Raw genomic sequence first — 16,755 nt, forward strand, 5'->3', positions numbered from 1 at the left:
AGCGAAAGACCGCGGGGGTTTGAAGACGATGTGTCGGTCGGCTCAGATATTTGAAGTTTACACAGCTACATTCTGAAAATATGTTAAAAATTTTTTTGCGACCCAGAAAGAGAAATAAGAGTAATATTAAAACTAAGTCGCTGCCTCCATTGTTGGAAACTGGAATTGGCTGGGCCGCGCTATGAATTCTGCGATATGGTTTTTCAATTTTGTTGTCCGGGTGGAAAATTGGAGAAATTCAGGAGAATGGTGGCTCTGGGAGATTTTTGGGAGGGGCACTGAAATTCGGGATTCTCCCGGAAAAATCGGGAGGGTTGGCATGTATGGTTGTGGCAACATCACTAACCTTGTCAAACACCTCAGAGTAAATCATATCACAGAATATGACGAGCGTATGTTGAGACGAACTGAAGAGGAGGACAGGGACAGGTGCTGCTAGGGCGAGACAGACGTCTCTCATGGAGTTCTTTAGTGCTGCAGGCAGGCAACGTGTTCAAATATGCACAACTTCAGGTTTTTATTTCTATATGATGAACTCTGCATTATTAAGTGATAAGAACAAGTAATCTGATGTCCTGTAATCATTATGACGCTATAATTTGAGATACAATTAATAAAATAAGTTTTTGTACAAAGTATCGGTAAATGGCCTATATAGCGCTTTACTAGTCCCTAAGGACCCCAAAGCGCTTTACATATCCACCCATTCACAAACTGGTGATGGCAGCTACATTGTAGCCACAGCCACCCTGGGGCGCACTGACAGAGGCAAGGCTGCCGGACACTGGCGCCACCGGGCCCTCTGACCACAGTAGGCAACGGGTGAAGTGTCTTGCCCAAGGACACAATGACCGAGACTGTCCAAGCCGGGGCTAGAACCGCCAACCTTCCGATTACAAGGTGAACTTCCAACTCTTGAGCCACAATCGCCCCATCGGTATCGGATCAGTATCGTCGATACCACCCTGAATATTACTTGGTATCGGATCGGAAAGGAAATCAGTGGTATCGCACATCACTATCATTTACGGTGTGTAATATAGACTGATTGTGGTTTGGTTAGATGACAGCAGATACGACCTGATATGGTTTTTCAACCATAGTGATGGAAAGCTTGGTATCCTTTCTTCATCTTCTTGTTCTTCTTTGTGCCACAGTGGGTCACCTGCCTCCATCTTGCCCTATCTCTACCATTCTTTCCTGTAACATCAACCCTCTGTGAATCTTTCCTGCAATCTACCTTCTTAACTCCTGCGTGGCAGCTCCATATTCAACATCCTTTGCAAAATATATCTACCACCACTCCCCTGCAGATGTCCGAACCTTTTCCCTTTAACTTTGTCTCCAAAATGTTCAACCTGAGCTTTCCCTCTGATGTATTCATGTCTAATCCTAACCAACCTCGTCACTCCCAATGAAGACCTTAGCATTTTTAACTCTGTCATCTCTAGTTCTGCCTCCTGTCTTTTTGTTGGTGCATTGTTAATTTCGTTGACTAATAATTTTCATAATAGTTTTTGTCAACCTTTTTTTTCTGACGAAAACACAACTGTGATAACACGATGACAAAAACTATGATGAAACTTATTGACACTTTCATCGAGTAATAAAAATGAGATGTAAATGTTCTGGAGTGATGAGATCCAATTAAAACTAATTAAGATGTGTAGAAAGAGGGGATGAGTTTGGAAGTGATCCAAGCAGAAGTTATCTCCCTATGCAGTAAGGTTAGTTTGGTAGAGATGCTCCCGTGCTCCCTGTTTCTCATGAAAAGGTGACAAAATGTGAATACCTGGAAGTATATAGTATCAAATGTGCACATTCCACATTTGATGAAAAAGCAGATAAGATACTTTATAAACCGTGAGGAGCAACTCTCACTGGTTCAAAACACGACGTACTTTATGCTTTAGTCAACTGAATCAACTTCAGATTCACTGTAGCTCTACTATATTTTATTCAGTCAACTAAAAATAGACTCAAAGAATTTAGATGCCTTAATTAATTGAGTAAAACTACATCAAAGTTTTCTGTCAAAATGAATGCTGCTGACTGTTAGGGTGCCTGGGTCATCAACGCAGTTTTGAGTTTTCATTATTATTGAACTTTGATTTTGATATTATTTATCATTTCTAGTCTTTGGTTTCTTTATTAGAGCTCTGTCTTCTGGTTTCTGTCTGTGTTCCATAGTTACTCTCTCTCCCCTGGCTGCTGTGTCCCCTTGTCAGGTCTGCGTCTTTGTGTTATGTTTCCTGTTTTACTTTGAAGTCCGTGTCTCATATTTTGCCTCATTGCGGTTTATTTCAATCAATCAATCAATCAAAATTTATTTATATAGCACATTTTTAAAGACCGAAGTACACCAAAGTGCTTTCCAGTAAAATCATGATACAGATAAAAATCAAAATATAAAATATAAATTACAGATATAAATAAAATATAAAATAATTACATAATCTAAATGCAAAGCTAGATGTAAATTACACTAATTCACCTTGAATGCCAAGTTAAACAAATACGTTTTTAGACGTGATTTAAAAGACTGAATGGAATCTGATGCGCGAATATGAAGAGGAAGAGTATTCCATAACCTGGGTGCAGCAAAGGCAAAGCACGGTCTCCTCTGGTCTTCAGCCGAGACCTAGGTTGCACTAAGAGCAGCTGGCCCGATGATCTTAGCGCTCTCTGAGGGCTATACAGACAGAGGAGATCAGCTAGGTAGTCAGGTGCCATATTGTTAAGAATTTTATAAGTAAACAATAAAATTTTAAAATCAATTCGGTATTTAATAGGAAGCCAGTGTAAATTTGCCAGAACAGGGGTGATAGAATCGTACTTTCTAGTGCCGGTCAAGAGACGTGCTGCGGCATTTTGGACCAGTTGCAAACGCTGAAGAAGAGAAGATTGTAGACCCAAGTAGAGAGAATTACAATAATCCAGTCTTGAAGTGATGAAAGCATGAATGAGTTTCTCCAGATCTTTGTGTGGTATGTAAGGTTTAGCCTTAGAAATTAGGCGTAGTTGGTGAAAGCTGGTTTTTACCACAGTAGAGACCTGTTTATCTAGTTTGAAGGAGCTATCCATGAAAACTCCAAGATTCCTGGCAGTATCAGTGAGGCGGTTAGCAACAGGCCCGAATGTGCCAGTCAGTTGTCCCAGAGGCATATTTCTATCAAAAACAATAATTTCTGTCTTCTTTTCATTTAAAGTAAGAAAGTTACGTGATAACCAGTCTTTGACATCGCTCAGACAATCAAACAGAAGATGTAGTGAAGATGAAACATCCCCAGTCAGGTGGAGGTAGATTTGAATATCATCAGCATAGCAGTGAAAAGAGACATTATGTTTTTCAAAAATGGAGCCCAAGGGCAGCATATACAGAGAAAACAACACAGGACCCAATACCGACTCCTGGGGCACACCACACCGAAAAAGGGCAGAAGAAGAGGAATATTTTCCCATCATGACAGAGAACGACCTCAAACATTTAGTGAACAATTAAGCAAATACAGGTAATCTGCAATAAATTACAGGTAGTAAGAAAATAAACTACTAACTCTTTTACGCTGCGTCCGCACCTACACGGGTGATTTTGAAAACGCAGCTGTTTCGTCCACGTAAACGGCGTTTCAAATCACTGAAAACTGAGATTTTTTAAACTCCTTTTTTGCGTTTACGTGTGGACGAGGAATACAGAGTTCGTCACGCAGCGTCAAAGGTATGTGCCTTTTTTCACGTCACGCTGTGGCCACGTTATTGTTTACATGAGATGAATTGCAGAATGGCAGATATTCAGATCAACAGTATTTTGTCTCTATCTGCAGGTTTACACACAGTTACTGTCCCTCCATTTACAAAGGCAGAGGCGTCACAGTGTGATTGTTTTACACACAGTAAATTTCCCAGTGTTAAATCAGCAGTGTTAAAGTGTATTTACTCTAATAGAGTCATTATAACAACAGCTGGAGCAAAACGCCCCCCAGTGTGGGTGATGATTCCTGGAGTTAAAAGAGACAGTGTCAACGTTACTCTAGAAAGCTCCTCCCACCACAGACTGGTTTTCAAACCAAGAGGATTTTTCACGACGCCATTTTCTTCACATCAGTTGCAGGGTAAGTTGTTCATATTTACTTTTTTTTTTTTTTTTAAATTCATATTTTTATTAAGGTTTCAAAAGCAGGCATTCACAGAATGTACATCATGTAAGCATTCTTCATACTTAGGTTATCTGCCTTAAATACTGAAATAGTATTTTAATTTACATCCAAGTCATAAGGGAAGAATACTTACAACGATAGAAGTAATTGAAACCATCACATAATCCGAAAATCAAAAAACAAAAAACAAAACTAACAAACCTAAGAAAAGAGAAAAAAAAAAAAAAAACAAAAGAAAAAAAAAACAAAAAAAACAAAAAAAAAAAAAACACGGATGTGTTGGTATGGGGTGATCCTATAAATATATATACATACATCATAATTATTGGTTTGTAATAGTAAAATCTGGCCTATGAGGCGTGATATATTTAACCCTGTTTTCCCAATATGATGTAAATTTCTCCAGCTTGTGGTTAACAGAAGCTGTTATCTTTTCCATGTTATAAATTTCCATTGTGATTTCCATCCATGTACTTATGTTTGGGCTCTCTGGGGATAACCATTTTCTGGTGATATTCTTTTTACAGGCCACCAATAAAATATTTATTAAATGTTTATCATATTTAGGCCATTCCTGAGGTATATATCCAAAGAACATAGTCTTACTCTCAAGAGGTATTTCACGTTTAAAGATATCCTGTAAGGCATTATGTATTTCTCTCCAATAATCCCTCAAGATTGAGCAGTCCCAGAAAATATGGTAATGATTTGCACTTTGATTTCCACAGTTCCTCCAACAAGCAGGGGGGTTATCATCATAATGAGACTTCTGAGAAGGTGTTATAAAGTATCTAATTAGGCACTTCCAGCCAAATTCCCTCCACTTTTGTGAGCTGGTACACATCCACTGATACCTCCATATTGCCGTCCATTCTTCCTCTAATATTTTTATCCCTCCTTCCTTCTCCCATTTTGTTCTAATATATGAAGTCGAATGTGGTTTCAAATCCATTAGACCCTTATAGAGACATGATACAATTCTATCAATAGTTTCTGAGTTATAGCTTTTTATAAACAGTTCCATCAAGCGTGTGTTTATCATTGTTACGTTTCTCATCTTCGTGTCGGCATAGTGCCTTAACTGCAGATATCGATAGAAGTCTTCTTTTTCTAATGAAAATGTTTTTCTAAGCATGTCAAAGCTGAACAATTTTCCATCTTTCATTATACTACACAGGGCTGTTATGCCCTTACCTGTCCAGTCCTTGAATCTAGAATCCAGTTCATTAGGTTTGAACTCTGAGTCGTAAGCACACCATTTAAGAACTGTAATATTGGTCTCGAGTTTATATTCCTTTATAATAGTTCTCCATGTTTTAAGGGTCCTTTTCACCCACATGTTATCAGTATTTTTTATATAGGTTTGTAAGTTATTGTCAGCTAGAGTTGCCTGAATAGGTATAGACAGCATTTGTTCCTCAATGGTTTTCCATTGGGCAGTGTATGATTGGTTACACCAGCATATTATTGCTCTCATCTGTGCTGCAAAATAATAATATCTGAGGTCAGGGAGGCCCCATCCTCCCTTTTGCTTAGCCAGCTGTAGTGTTTTAAGGCGAACCCTTGGTCTTTTACCTTGCCATATATATCTAGATAACATTTTATCCCACTCATTAAATTGACTTTGGTTAATCTCTATTGGTAGGGTTTGAAATAGATACAAAAATCTTGGCAATACATTCATTTTAATAGAATCAATTCTTGAATTAAAACTAAAGAAAGGAATTAAATTCCATCTTACTATATCTTCCTTTATTTTTTTGTATAAGGGTAGGTAGTTCTGTTCGAATAGTTTTGTAAGGTCTTTCGGTAAATTTATGCCTAAATATTTAAAACACTCCGTTTGCCATACCCGAGAGTAACTACATTTTATTTCTTCTGGTGGGCTGTAGTTATATGAGAGTAGCTGGGTTTTACCTATATTAATTTTATAGCCTGATAATTGGCCGTATTGTTCAAATGACTGCATCAGCTTGGGTAAAGAATATGTTGGGTGTCCAAGGTAAATCAAAATGTCATCCGCGTAGCAAGCCAGTTTATATTGTGTCCCTTTGATAAAAATTCCCTTAATGTCCTTATTTTGCCTGATGGATTGAGCTAGTGGTTCCAAGTATAGTGCAAAAAGTAACGGTGACCATGCACAGCCCTGTCTAGTGCCCCTTTTTAGGGTAAAACTGTTGGATAGGCATCCATTAATTTTGATCCTGGCTGTAGGATTATCATATAATGCTTGTATCGTTTTAATAATCATATCATGAAAGCCAAATTTATATAGTACCCTGTAGAGGAACTTCCAATTGACAGAGTCAAAGGCTTTTTCAGCGTCTACACTCATCACAATTGCTTTGATTTTGTGTTTTTGTATATGGTCCATAATGTGTAGTGTCTTTCGTATATTGTCCTGTGTTTGGCGTTGATGTATGAAACCTGTTTGATCATTACATATCAGTGTTGGTAGGAACTCTTCTAGCCGTTTGGCCATGATAGATGTGAAAAGTTTATAGTCCACGTTAAGAACAGAGATTGGCCTGAAAGATCCACATTCCATTTTATCTTTGCCTTCTTTTGGTATAACTGAAATAATTGCCTCCTTCCAACTGGGGGGCATTTGTGCCTTTTTCAAAACCCAATTCAATGTAGGCAGTAAGACAGGTATCAGTTCCTTTTTAAATTCTTTATACCACTCTGCCGTGTAACCATCTGGTCCTGGTGATTTACTTAATTTAAGCCTATTAATTGCAGCTTTTAATTCTTCCTCAGTTATATTCATTGTCATTGCTTGATTTTGTTCTTCATCTAGAGTGGGTAAGTCTAGAGAGTTCAGAAAGCTATCCATCTGAGCTTCAGTCCCGCCCGGGGCTTCAGAGTATAGGGTTTTATAAAATCTTTCAAAGGCTTCCTGTATTTCATTTAATTTATTTTTTATCACTTTTGTACTTGGGTCCCTAATTTTATAAATTGTATTTTCCGCTATCTTTTTTTTCAATTTCCACGCCAATATTTTGGTAGATTTAATGCCACTTTCATATTGTCTCTGTTTCAAAAACATTAAATCTTTCTTGATTTCTTGTGTGGCATATTTACTTATTAAACCAACAATTCGACATTTTAAGCACAGGTAGCACGTTAAAATAAGGTTACATTCCTTTTGTCCATGTTTATTATATATTTCATTTTGTACCAGAAGCAAATGTGACACTATCTGTATGCTAATGTAAGGTTGTTAATTAGCTAAAAAAGTTGACTGATATCAGTGTTGGACTGTAAGGCTTGTTATCAAAATTTATTTCAGTGTGTAGTGGTGATTGTGTTGTGTTCTAGCATGTTCGAAATTCCATTAAATGAAACCCTCCATGTGTTGGGATCTACATATTAACATTAGCTAGCTAACTAGCATTTTGGCTAACCTCAGTGCGCGGGCAATTCGCTAGTTATCGTTAAATTTTAAATCACCTAACTCAAGCATTAACTAATTAAAATTGTACACTAAATGTTACATCTTTCTTTTTTTCTTTTTTTGATACCTAGGTACCAGATATAGAGGTCGTTTTTAGTAAGGTTATTGTCTTATTTTAACTCGGCTGTCTTCAGTGATTTTACAGTTACAGGATTACAACCAGCAGGTGTTATAAGCTTGATAAAATATCCAAAATGTCCAGGATTCAGTTTTTAATGCATTTTTTAGTAGTTTGAATTTAAGATGACAGCGTTTGTATTTATTGTGAGTTGATGGTATTGACAAAAGTTACCCTGCTGCTTTCCATTTTGGTTACCAGACTGTTCAGTATGTTAAACTAAAGATGAACAAAATACTGACTCCCTAGTGCTAAGTTAGGTCAGACAAATGGTAAAAAGTAGTAGTTATTATTTTAGTTTTGTATTGAGGATTATATCTTGACACCTTGTTACACTGACATAAAAGTAACATACAGTGTAAGAAATCACATTGCAAGGCTGTTTATGGGACTGTTTTAATATTCACATTTTCTGTTTACTGTAGTTCAATGAAGAGCACTGACTATAAGAAATTACTGTCTACAGGAAGCATGCTGCTTAAAGCAAAACTCGGAGGTGTGCAGAAATTTGTTAGAGTATCTGAGCCAAGCCTTAAGGAGTTTTTGATTGCCGGTAAGAAACCAACATTGTATTAAAAGGGTGTACAAGAGGCTTTAAGTTCTTTTTGTTATTTAGTCTCTTCAAACTGCATTTTATGATTAATTGAAAATGATCTGTGTTTTGGAAGCATCTTAGTTATGAATGTATATTTAGTGGGGGGGAAAACTGCATAATGTGAGTGTCACTCCTTTTAATCTACCACTTATCAAGCATGTTAGTGGCGCTTAATAATTTAGCCTTTGTTTATCTGACTCATTTTTGAAAGAGTATCTTGAAATGATCTTTATTTTAAGCTACAAAACATTAAATGTCATGTCTTTTTGTTTACACAAACTTGTGTGCTTGTTTCCAGCATTTGCAAAGTTTGGTGCGCCAGCCGTAACAGAAGGAGTGAAAGTTTTTGATAGTTCAGGGACTGAGTTGGATGAGGATGTTTTTGAGGATATAGTAACAGATCCCTCAACCGGGGTACTAACCATCAAATATGAAACAGGTTTGTTTGAGTGATTTGTGTTTCATTGGATGTCTTTTTTTTTTTTTAGTGTCATTATTACATTGTTTAATCAAAGAGTGTATAAAATGAGTCTATGGAGGGACCATGTAAACTAATTTGTTTTTCTCCTATTTTTAAGGTCTGGAAACATCTGTTGCAGAAGTGTCTCCTGAGCGGTTCCAGTTATCATCGCCACATTCATCAGATTCACAGGATACGGTCATCCTTTCAGACAGCCCTTTGAGGAAACGTCAGAAGCTGGATGCAGAAGCTAAGCAAGTAAGAGTTAACAGATTTCCACATTCTTCTAATAGTGTCTTTTTTGTTTGTAGTTTAAGTGTTCTGAACTGTAGTGGTTATATCAACATGTAGAATGTTTTTATTGTGTTTTCCAGTTGGTGGAATCCATTCTCACAAGCAAACCTGGTGGAGAACGTATAATAAATGAGTACAATCGGACCAAGTCCCTGGTGGATGAAACCAGAAGAAAAATGGTCAACATACTGGTAGCTGACATGACAGAAAAAAATGGGTAATTTATTTCTGGCCCTGTGATTTTTACTATCATTTTCAAATTATTTTAAATCTCTATTAATTCCAGCGAAGCTGACTAGTTCTTTTCCTTTTGATCTTGCAGTACATCACCACCACGGCAGGTAAAAGAAATGTATGCCAGAGGAATTGTAACCTTTTTCCCTTACCTCAGTGACCCGTACTCAAAAAATGGCTATGTAAGTAGCTAACAGCAATAACTGATACAACTAAAATCAAAATTTTAAATCCTGCCAAAATGTATGTCCTTATCAACTGTTCATGGTCACATAACTTACTGATAAATTAATAAACAAAATGTCTGTATATGTCACTCTCCAAGGAACATTATTATGATGGCGAGAGTGGCACTGGGTACTTGGCCTGGAGGATTAAAACCATACAGAGATGCACTGCTAAAGAGAGGCGATTAACATCTGGAGGTAACACTTATAATTCAGTGGAAACGTATAATACAGTTCCAAATTGTGGTTCTGTATTAATAATGGTTATCAAATGTTATTATTAGTTTTGATAAAGTTGTATTTCATATTGTCTAGCACCAGGAGATGGATCATCGGGTGAAGACCAGTGTGGTGGACCAACTGTCAGACGAGAGTTGCAGTTTGTTACAGAGAACGTGCTGAGTGAGGATGAGTGCAAGGAAGCAATCTCTCTGATGAAACATTCAGCTGATGAAGACACAGTCAAGAAGAAGATGAAGTTGACATTTGTTTATCGACACAACATGGTCCTTGACCCCCTGCTGTCAAGCAACATACTGTCTGTGTTTCCACGTTTCAAAGATATCAAAGGCTTGGTGAATATTTTTCATTACGTTGACAATGTAAACACATTTTATTTTTTGCAGATAGCAGATATAATTCTCTGTTCTCTATCCCTGTTACAGATCGAACAGGATTTTGTACTGATGTTTGGTGAGGATGTATCAGGCAGGTTGCTGGAGAGGTGGCCAACAACATTCAAAAGATAGATTATCCAACAAGGCAGAAAGCTTCCTTCTACCAGTGACCTGGAAGAACTCTTGCTGGCAGCTGACTCTCCTGAGGATGCCACTGAAGTTAATGCTGACATTGGTGAGCTGTTATTTCTTTAATTAGAACATTCACAGGATATATAATGTTTGTCACAGAACAGCTGTCCTTTTGTATTTTGGGTCTACTCAAACATTTTGTCAATGCAGATGCATTGAAATTTGTTATTGATGAGGATGATTCAACTTTATTAAAAACAAATATATTTTTTCAGGCTGGGACAGTGACCTCTCAGCGATTCTATTGCTATTACATTTGATTCCACCATCTGGTCAGGGTCGGAAGAGACCAGGAAAGGTGTCAGCTTCTCAAGCAGAAAGGCATCTTGTGGTCTTCAAGAAGGTTTGTTTCTTTTCTATTTTTATGGTATGAATTACCAGTTTAAGAAACACTTGATTCTTATTGCCTGTCTGTATTTGTCTTTTCAGACTGGAACAAATATCCAAGAGCACCTTGATGCCATCACTACCAGCACTCAACCCTACCTCCTGGCTGTTGGGGTGAAAAAGCATGACATCCACCAGTTCTTCATTATTCTTGACAAGAATGCCATACCATGCAAGTCTACCTCTTCACTTGGTGCTTTTGATGAACTGTTTAAAGCACATTTTGTGTTTGGCACATCTTACAACACCATGCTTCACAACATGTACACGTTCATCCAAACCACTGTGTACAATATAGATGTTGGCAAAATCAAAGAAAGTCCCAGAGTTGCTGAAATAAGGACAAGGTTGCTTCGTTAGGGCTTGAAGGTTAATTCTCCATCATGAAGTGTTTTGTCTGTCAAGCTGAGTTTACTGGTTCAAACATGCTTGTTAGGCATTTACGGTTAGTCCATGGTTACTTACCTGGAAGAAACCTTCGCCTTAAATGTGCCCAGCGTGACTGTGGCTGTGTGTTTGGCACTTTTTCAGGTTTTAGAAAACATTTAAATACCAAACACCTTAACTATTTCGACCAACAGGCTGACACTGATGTTAATTTACAGCCTGATGTGGCAGTTAAAGAAGTTAGCACTACAGGGCAGGTGGTGTCAACTAATGTAGAAGAAACACCCACAACATCTGAAATGTTGAAAAGTTCAAATAAGAGCACTTTGGATATGTGTGCCTCTACTGTTGCACAGCTCAGGGCAGCTGGATTAAGCCAATCTACTGTGAATAGTTTTGTCTCCTCAATGGAGGAAGTGTTTTTTGAGATTCATACTCAGGCTAAAGATGCAGCTTTACAGAGCTTACCTTCACAGGACACTTCAAGTAAAAAGAAATTAGAGCAGTCATTCAAAAACTTTGAAAACCCATTCACACTGTTAAATTCAGAAGCTAAACGAAATAGGCACTTTAAACAAAAATGGGCAACTGTTGAACCTGTTGAAATGGTGCTTGGCACAAGATTTGACAGTAGAAGAAACAAGATCACAGGGACTTTTGATCAAGTCACTGTAACCGATAGGTTTGCATATGTTCCTATTTTGGAAACACTGAAAACTATCTTTCAAAACCACCATGTTGTCGACATGTTCAAGTCGAGGAATATGTCCAGAGAAGGTGTGTATGCAGACTTAATCGATGCTGCCTATGTTAAAAGATGTCCCCTATTTTCTGCAGAAAAAGATGCCTTACAAATTCAACTGTTTTATGATGACTTTGAAACTGCAAATCCCCTGGGCTCTAAAAAGGGTGTACATAAATTAGGTGCAATATACTTTACACTAAGGAATTTTCCTCCAATCTTTAATTCGTTGTTGGTCAATATTCATTTGTGTGCTCTTTTTCATGCACAAGACTCAAAGCGTTATGGCTTTAATTCAATCCTTGAGCCACTTGTCAATGATCTGAAAGTTCTTGAGACAGAGGGACTGAAACTTCCCATGTTTAAACACTTGGTTCATGGCACTGTAATCCAGGTCACTGGGGACAATCTTGGCTTGCATAGTCTGTTTGGGTTCGTGGAGTCATTTGCAGCTCGATATTGTTGTCGTTTTTGTCTGCTTGAGAAGGATTGTTTTCAAAGTGTGTTCTGTGAAGATGATTCTGGTGTTGCACTAAGAACTCTTGATATGCATAAGCAGCACTGTGAAAGTGTACAAAGAGATCCTACGCTACCTCATGTATGTGGTGTGAAACGCACTTGTCTCTTGAATTCACTTAAATATTTCAACACAGCCAACAATTTTTCTGTAGATATCATGCATGACATTTTGGAGGGAGTTGCTCAGTTAGAGGTGAAACTTGTGCTGCAGTACATTCAGGAGAACTTCCTAAGTGCTGAACAACTTGCTGGTAGAATACATGCCTTTTACTATGGCTTCAATCAGCAGCGAAATCGCCCACCAAGGGTAAAGTTGTTTGATGGCAGTAATGATTTAGGACTAAATGCAATTCAATCTTGGTGCTTATTGCGTAATGTACCTTTGATGTTTGGCGATTTGGTACAGGTGGGTGATAGCTACTGGCATCTTCTACTTCTGCTTCTACAAATTGTCAATATTGTGTTTTCACCAGTGCTGTCAGAAGGTATGACCATCTACCTCAAACATTTAATTATTGATCATCATCAGCTCTTTAAGCAGTTATTTCCTACACTCAGTCTCCTACCAAAGCATCACTTCATGATACATTACCCTCGCAGTATACGAAATATTGGCCCAATTCTGCACATGTGGTGCATGCGTTACGAAGCCAAACATAACTTCTTTAAGAAGCAATTAAAAAGCTTTAAAAACATTACAATGACATTGGCCAAGAAACACCAAAGTTGTATGGCCATTTATTGGGAGTCTTTTAGCCTCGAAAGATTAGCTTTAGGACCAGGAAAGATGGTGACACTTGGAGAGCTGAAAGAAGGTCCAGAAATTGCTTTAAAATTTGGAGCTGCGTTGTCTACCAGTGTTTTTTCAGCTAAGTGGATAAAACATCATGGTACAGAGTACCGCCCTGACTTTATCATCTGTACAGAGGTAGTGTCTGAGATTCCAGTGTTTTATAAGATCAAAAGTATTGTTGTGAAAGATGACATTGCATTGCTCTGTGGAAAACTGATGGAAACCCTGTGTTTTGATGACCATTATCATGCATTTAAGGTCAGAATGCACCCCAATATGGTGCTGAAGGTGTTGAACATAAAAGAGCTGTGTTACTTCAAACCATTTGATCTTCAAATGAAGTATGGCACTTCTGATTCCTCCCTGTATGTGGTTCCATATTGTCATTTTATGCCGAACTAAATTCATTGTTTTAAAGTGTTTTATGACTGTTTTTGTGTGTGTAGTGTTTTATGTACACTACATGAGATGTTTTAATATTTTGAGCCTGACATCAAAATAAAGCCGTTAAACCTATTATCTAGTTGTGGTTTTTGCTTACTTGTTTTATATTTTAAAGCATTATTAGAAACCAGGTTTTCATGCTGGAAGAGGAAGAGTTTTAGTAACACTACTTGGTGTAAAATTAATTTAAAATTTTACTCTATGAGAGCTAATTTTTCACAAGAAAAAGTGTACGAATAACACAGTATAGAGTAACATCAACTCTCATCAGAGTTATTTGAACCCCCAGTGTTAACTTGAAATAACTCAATTCAGTGTTAAAAATCAGTGGAATTTTACTCAAATAGAGTTAATTTATCACTATGTTAGAGTAAATAATATGACACTACTAGTAGTGTTAGGTTCATTTAACACTCTGCGGTGTTACTCAGTGTTAAATTTTTACTCTATTTAGAGTTAATTTTACTCTAAAATTTTAACACTATAGAAAGAGTTGATTTAACACCAATTCCGAATGGGACCAAATAGACTCGGGACCAGTGTTAAATTTAACTCTTTAAGTGTTATTTTAACACTCCGAATTTTACTGTGCATGTAGTTGTTTTTTCCTGTGTAATAATATTCAACATTGCTATCAATACATTTTTCAAAAAAATGCCTCTCTGTGCAAAATGTGTTCAAAAACATAAACAGCTGTAGGATCCTGTTTGTCTGTGATTTGGAGAGCCCAGCGCTGCTCCCGACGAAGGGAAAATCTGCAGGGAGACCTACCTCATGTTGCGAAATCAGTTTTACCCCGGTTCTTTTTATTCCTCGAGCATCCAGAGATGGCACCGGACTCAGTAGTCATTTTCACAAAACCTTTATTCATCTTTACTCATCTTCATTTATCTTTACTCTTCTTCATTTATCCTCATTTAAGCATGCATCTTCTAGAAGGGAAGACGAGGCCGGTGTCCCTCTCCAAATCTTCACCCCTTTGTTCGTTACAGCCAGCTTTATAGAGGCGTCCCCATCATAAAACCCCCCACGGTGTGCTGCAAACTCTGTGTCTGTATCTATGTGCACGAGCACATGAATGCCTACATGTGCGCTTTCCCACGTGTCTATGTGAGTGCTCGTGTGTGACTGTGTACGCATACCTGTGTGTATGTGTGAGTGCACATGAGTGAGTGTGCATGTGGATGTGTGTGCGTGACAGTTAAAACACTGTGGGTGTAGGTGACTCCCTAGAGGTCATAAAACCCATCTCCCTTCCAGACCACAGTTATCCAGTTACAAATGTTGAGACCCCCACCCAAACATTCTCTGGGAAATTTCCACTCAGCATTAACTCTTCTCTGTTTTACTTTCACAGTTCAAGTGGGGGAGGGGTCTCCTACAATCTACTCCTAAGTTCATGACACAGTGAGGCCTTTATTATATTGAGGGCAGTGTCTCTACAATAGTTCTACATTCTATGTTAACACATTTCTAAACTCTAAAATCAGCTAAACACTCCTACACCCAGCACTTGTGCAGGTGAAGCCAAAGGGCAGATTTGCTTCACCATATTTTCTAGTCTGTGGCTTAGAATGCTTCATCTCCTCCTTTGCGTTTTGTGTGGGAGCCCCGTGCTAGCAGTGTCCAAGCATTGTTTTTGTTTTTTCCCTTTTCATACCGCGCCCCCCCTGCAATGGCTCCCCCGTGGGGGGCGGGCCCACACTTTGGGAAGGTCTGTGTTAATTCATCTGGTTTTGTCTGTGAAGGTTCTCAGTCATCCAGGTCATCGTAGTCAAAGGAGCTTGCAAAGAAAAGCGTCTGGACTTCTTTAAGTTGCTTGAAGAACTGAAGAAGCTTCTCGGATGAGAGGTGAAACGTCTTCAAGCAACTTAAAGAAGTCCAGACGCTTTTCTTTGCAAGCTCCTTTGACTTATCTGGTTTTGCTTACCTTGTCTCGTTAGCCCTGATTTTTCCCAGCTGTGTTTCCCTCCTGTATCCCATTCCCTGATTGCTCCCTCTGTGTATTTAAGCCCTGTGTTTCTCTTGTCTGTGTTGTGATCACCCACATCCCACACTGTGCCAACCTTCCCGTTCACTCTAGCTATCTTTCTGCCACAAATCACCCCCTCCACTCATCTCCACCCACTCCACCCTGGCTCTTTCTTTTGTGAACTGTGAATTGTTACGCATGGTTAGCCCCAGGTATTTAAACTCATCCATCTTCTCTGCTCCTTGCATCTTTACTGTTTTTTTTTTTTTTGCCTGTCCCGTTTGGCTCTTTTGCCATCAGATTTATTGTCTAAAGGTGAAGAAAGATGCCCAACGGATTTACTTTACCAAATAGACCATCCCAGCCTTGCCATAATGGTCCATTTGATTCACCTTTTATTGTTTATTTTATTTTTTATTTTCACTTGCTGAATACGGGACAGACTTGACTGAGGAAAAGAGAAGGGAGAAAGAAAGAGGGAAAGAAAAACAGCAGATAAGATAAAGGGCAAAAAACAAAAACTAACAAAATAAGCAGACAAAAAAATCCATATAACAATCACCTGGATCACCTGTTGAGAATGAAAAAAGAAAACAAGCAGAAGAGAACAAGAGTAATAGAATAAACAACATCACAATGATATATGGGAATATGACAGTAAATACTAAATATTAAACATTATTGTGCAGCACATAAGATCAACAGCACACAGTGTGCTTTGAGGTAGGAGCCAAAAAGGGTGTAGTTTGTGGGTGTGATCACCCGTGTGTACACCTGTGAGCATGGACGCGCTTGTTTTTTTTTTTAAAAAGGGTTCCTTCATGTAATGATCTGCTAGGGAGTGTGGGGGGACAACAGCCCCGTCCTCCAGGGCATGAAGCAGGTATGGAGGAGATCAAAACTCCAGACATCCAGAGGCCCCCAGAACACAAGAGACCAAGGAAGACCAACAGAGGGGCAGCTGCGCCACTGTCCCAGAAAGAGCTGAGGAGAGTCCCAGATGAGGGCTCACTCAGCAGCCGCGGAGCAGAAGCCAGGGGGAGTTGCAGTGACGCGCCCGTGAGCTCCGCCGGCAGCCAGCTGCGCCTGAGTGACCGAGCCCCAGGCCGAGAGGCCGGGGGCACCCCACCTCCGAAGTGGCCCGAGCGAGCCCCAGGCTC

The 16,755-nt window shown here is 38.7% G+C and overlaps 1 protein-coding gene across 2 annotated transcripts; it reads left to right on the forward strand.

Annotated features, from left to right (window-relative positions):
• Positions 1-3,721: 3,721 nt before the first annotated feature.
• On the forward strand, positions 3,722-11,086 carry LOC308394806 (uncharacterized protein). 2 transcript variants are annotated; one of them, XM_080879349.1, is made up of 11 exons: positions 3,722-4,112; positions 8,199-8,285; positions 8,626-8,766; positions 8,906-9,045; positions 9,162-9,298; positions 9,404-9,497; positions 9,641-9,740; positions 9,858-10,117; positions 10,208-10,394; positions 10,567-10,694; positions 10,781-11,086. In XM_080879349.1, the coding sequence occupies exons 1-9, from the start codon at positions 3,770-3,772 to the stop codon at positions 10,289-10,291; spliced, it is 1,386 nt and encodes a 461-aa protein (XP_080735475.1). In that variant the 5' UTR covers positions 3,722-3,769; the 3' UTR covers positions 10,292-10,394; positions 10,567-10,694; positions 10,781-11,086. The 2 variants fall into 2 exon arrangements, with proteins under 2 accessions (XP_080735475.1, XP_080735476.1); XM_080879350.1 differs by having other exon boundaries at positions 3,727-4,112; positions 8,158-8,285; positions 10,781-11,085.
• The last annotated feature ends 5,669 nt before the right edge of the window (positions 11,087-16,755 follow it).

The sequence above is a fragment of the Rhamphochromis sp. 'chilingali' genome, assembly GCF_963969265.1.
Source record: "Rhamphochromis sp. 'chilingali' genome assembly, chromosome: 4".
NCBI classification, from domain to species: domain Eukaryota; kingdom Metazoa; phylum Chordata; class Actinopteri; order Cichliformes; family Cichlidae; genus Rhamphochromis; species Rhamphochromis sp. 'chilingali'.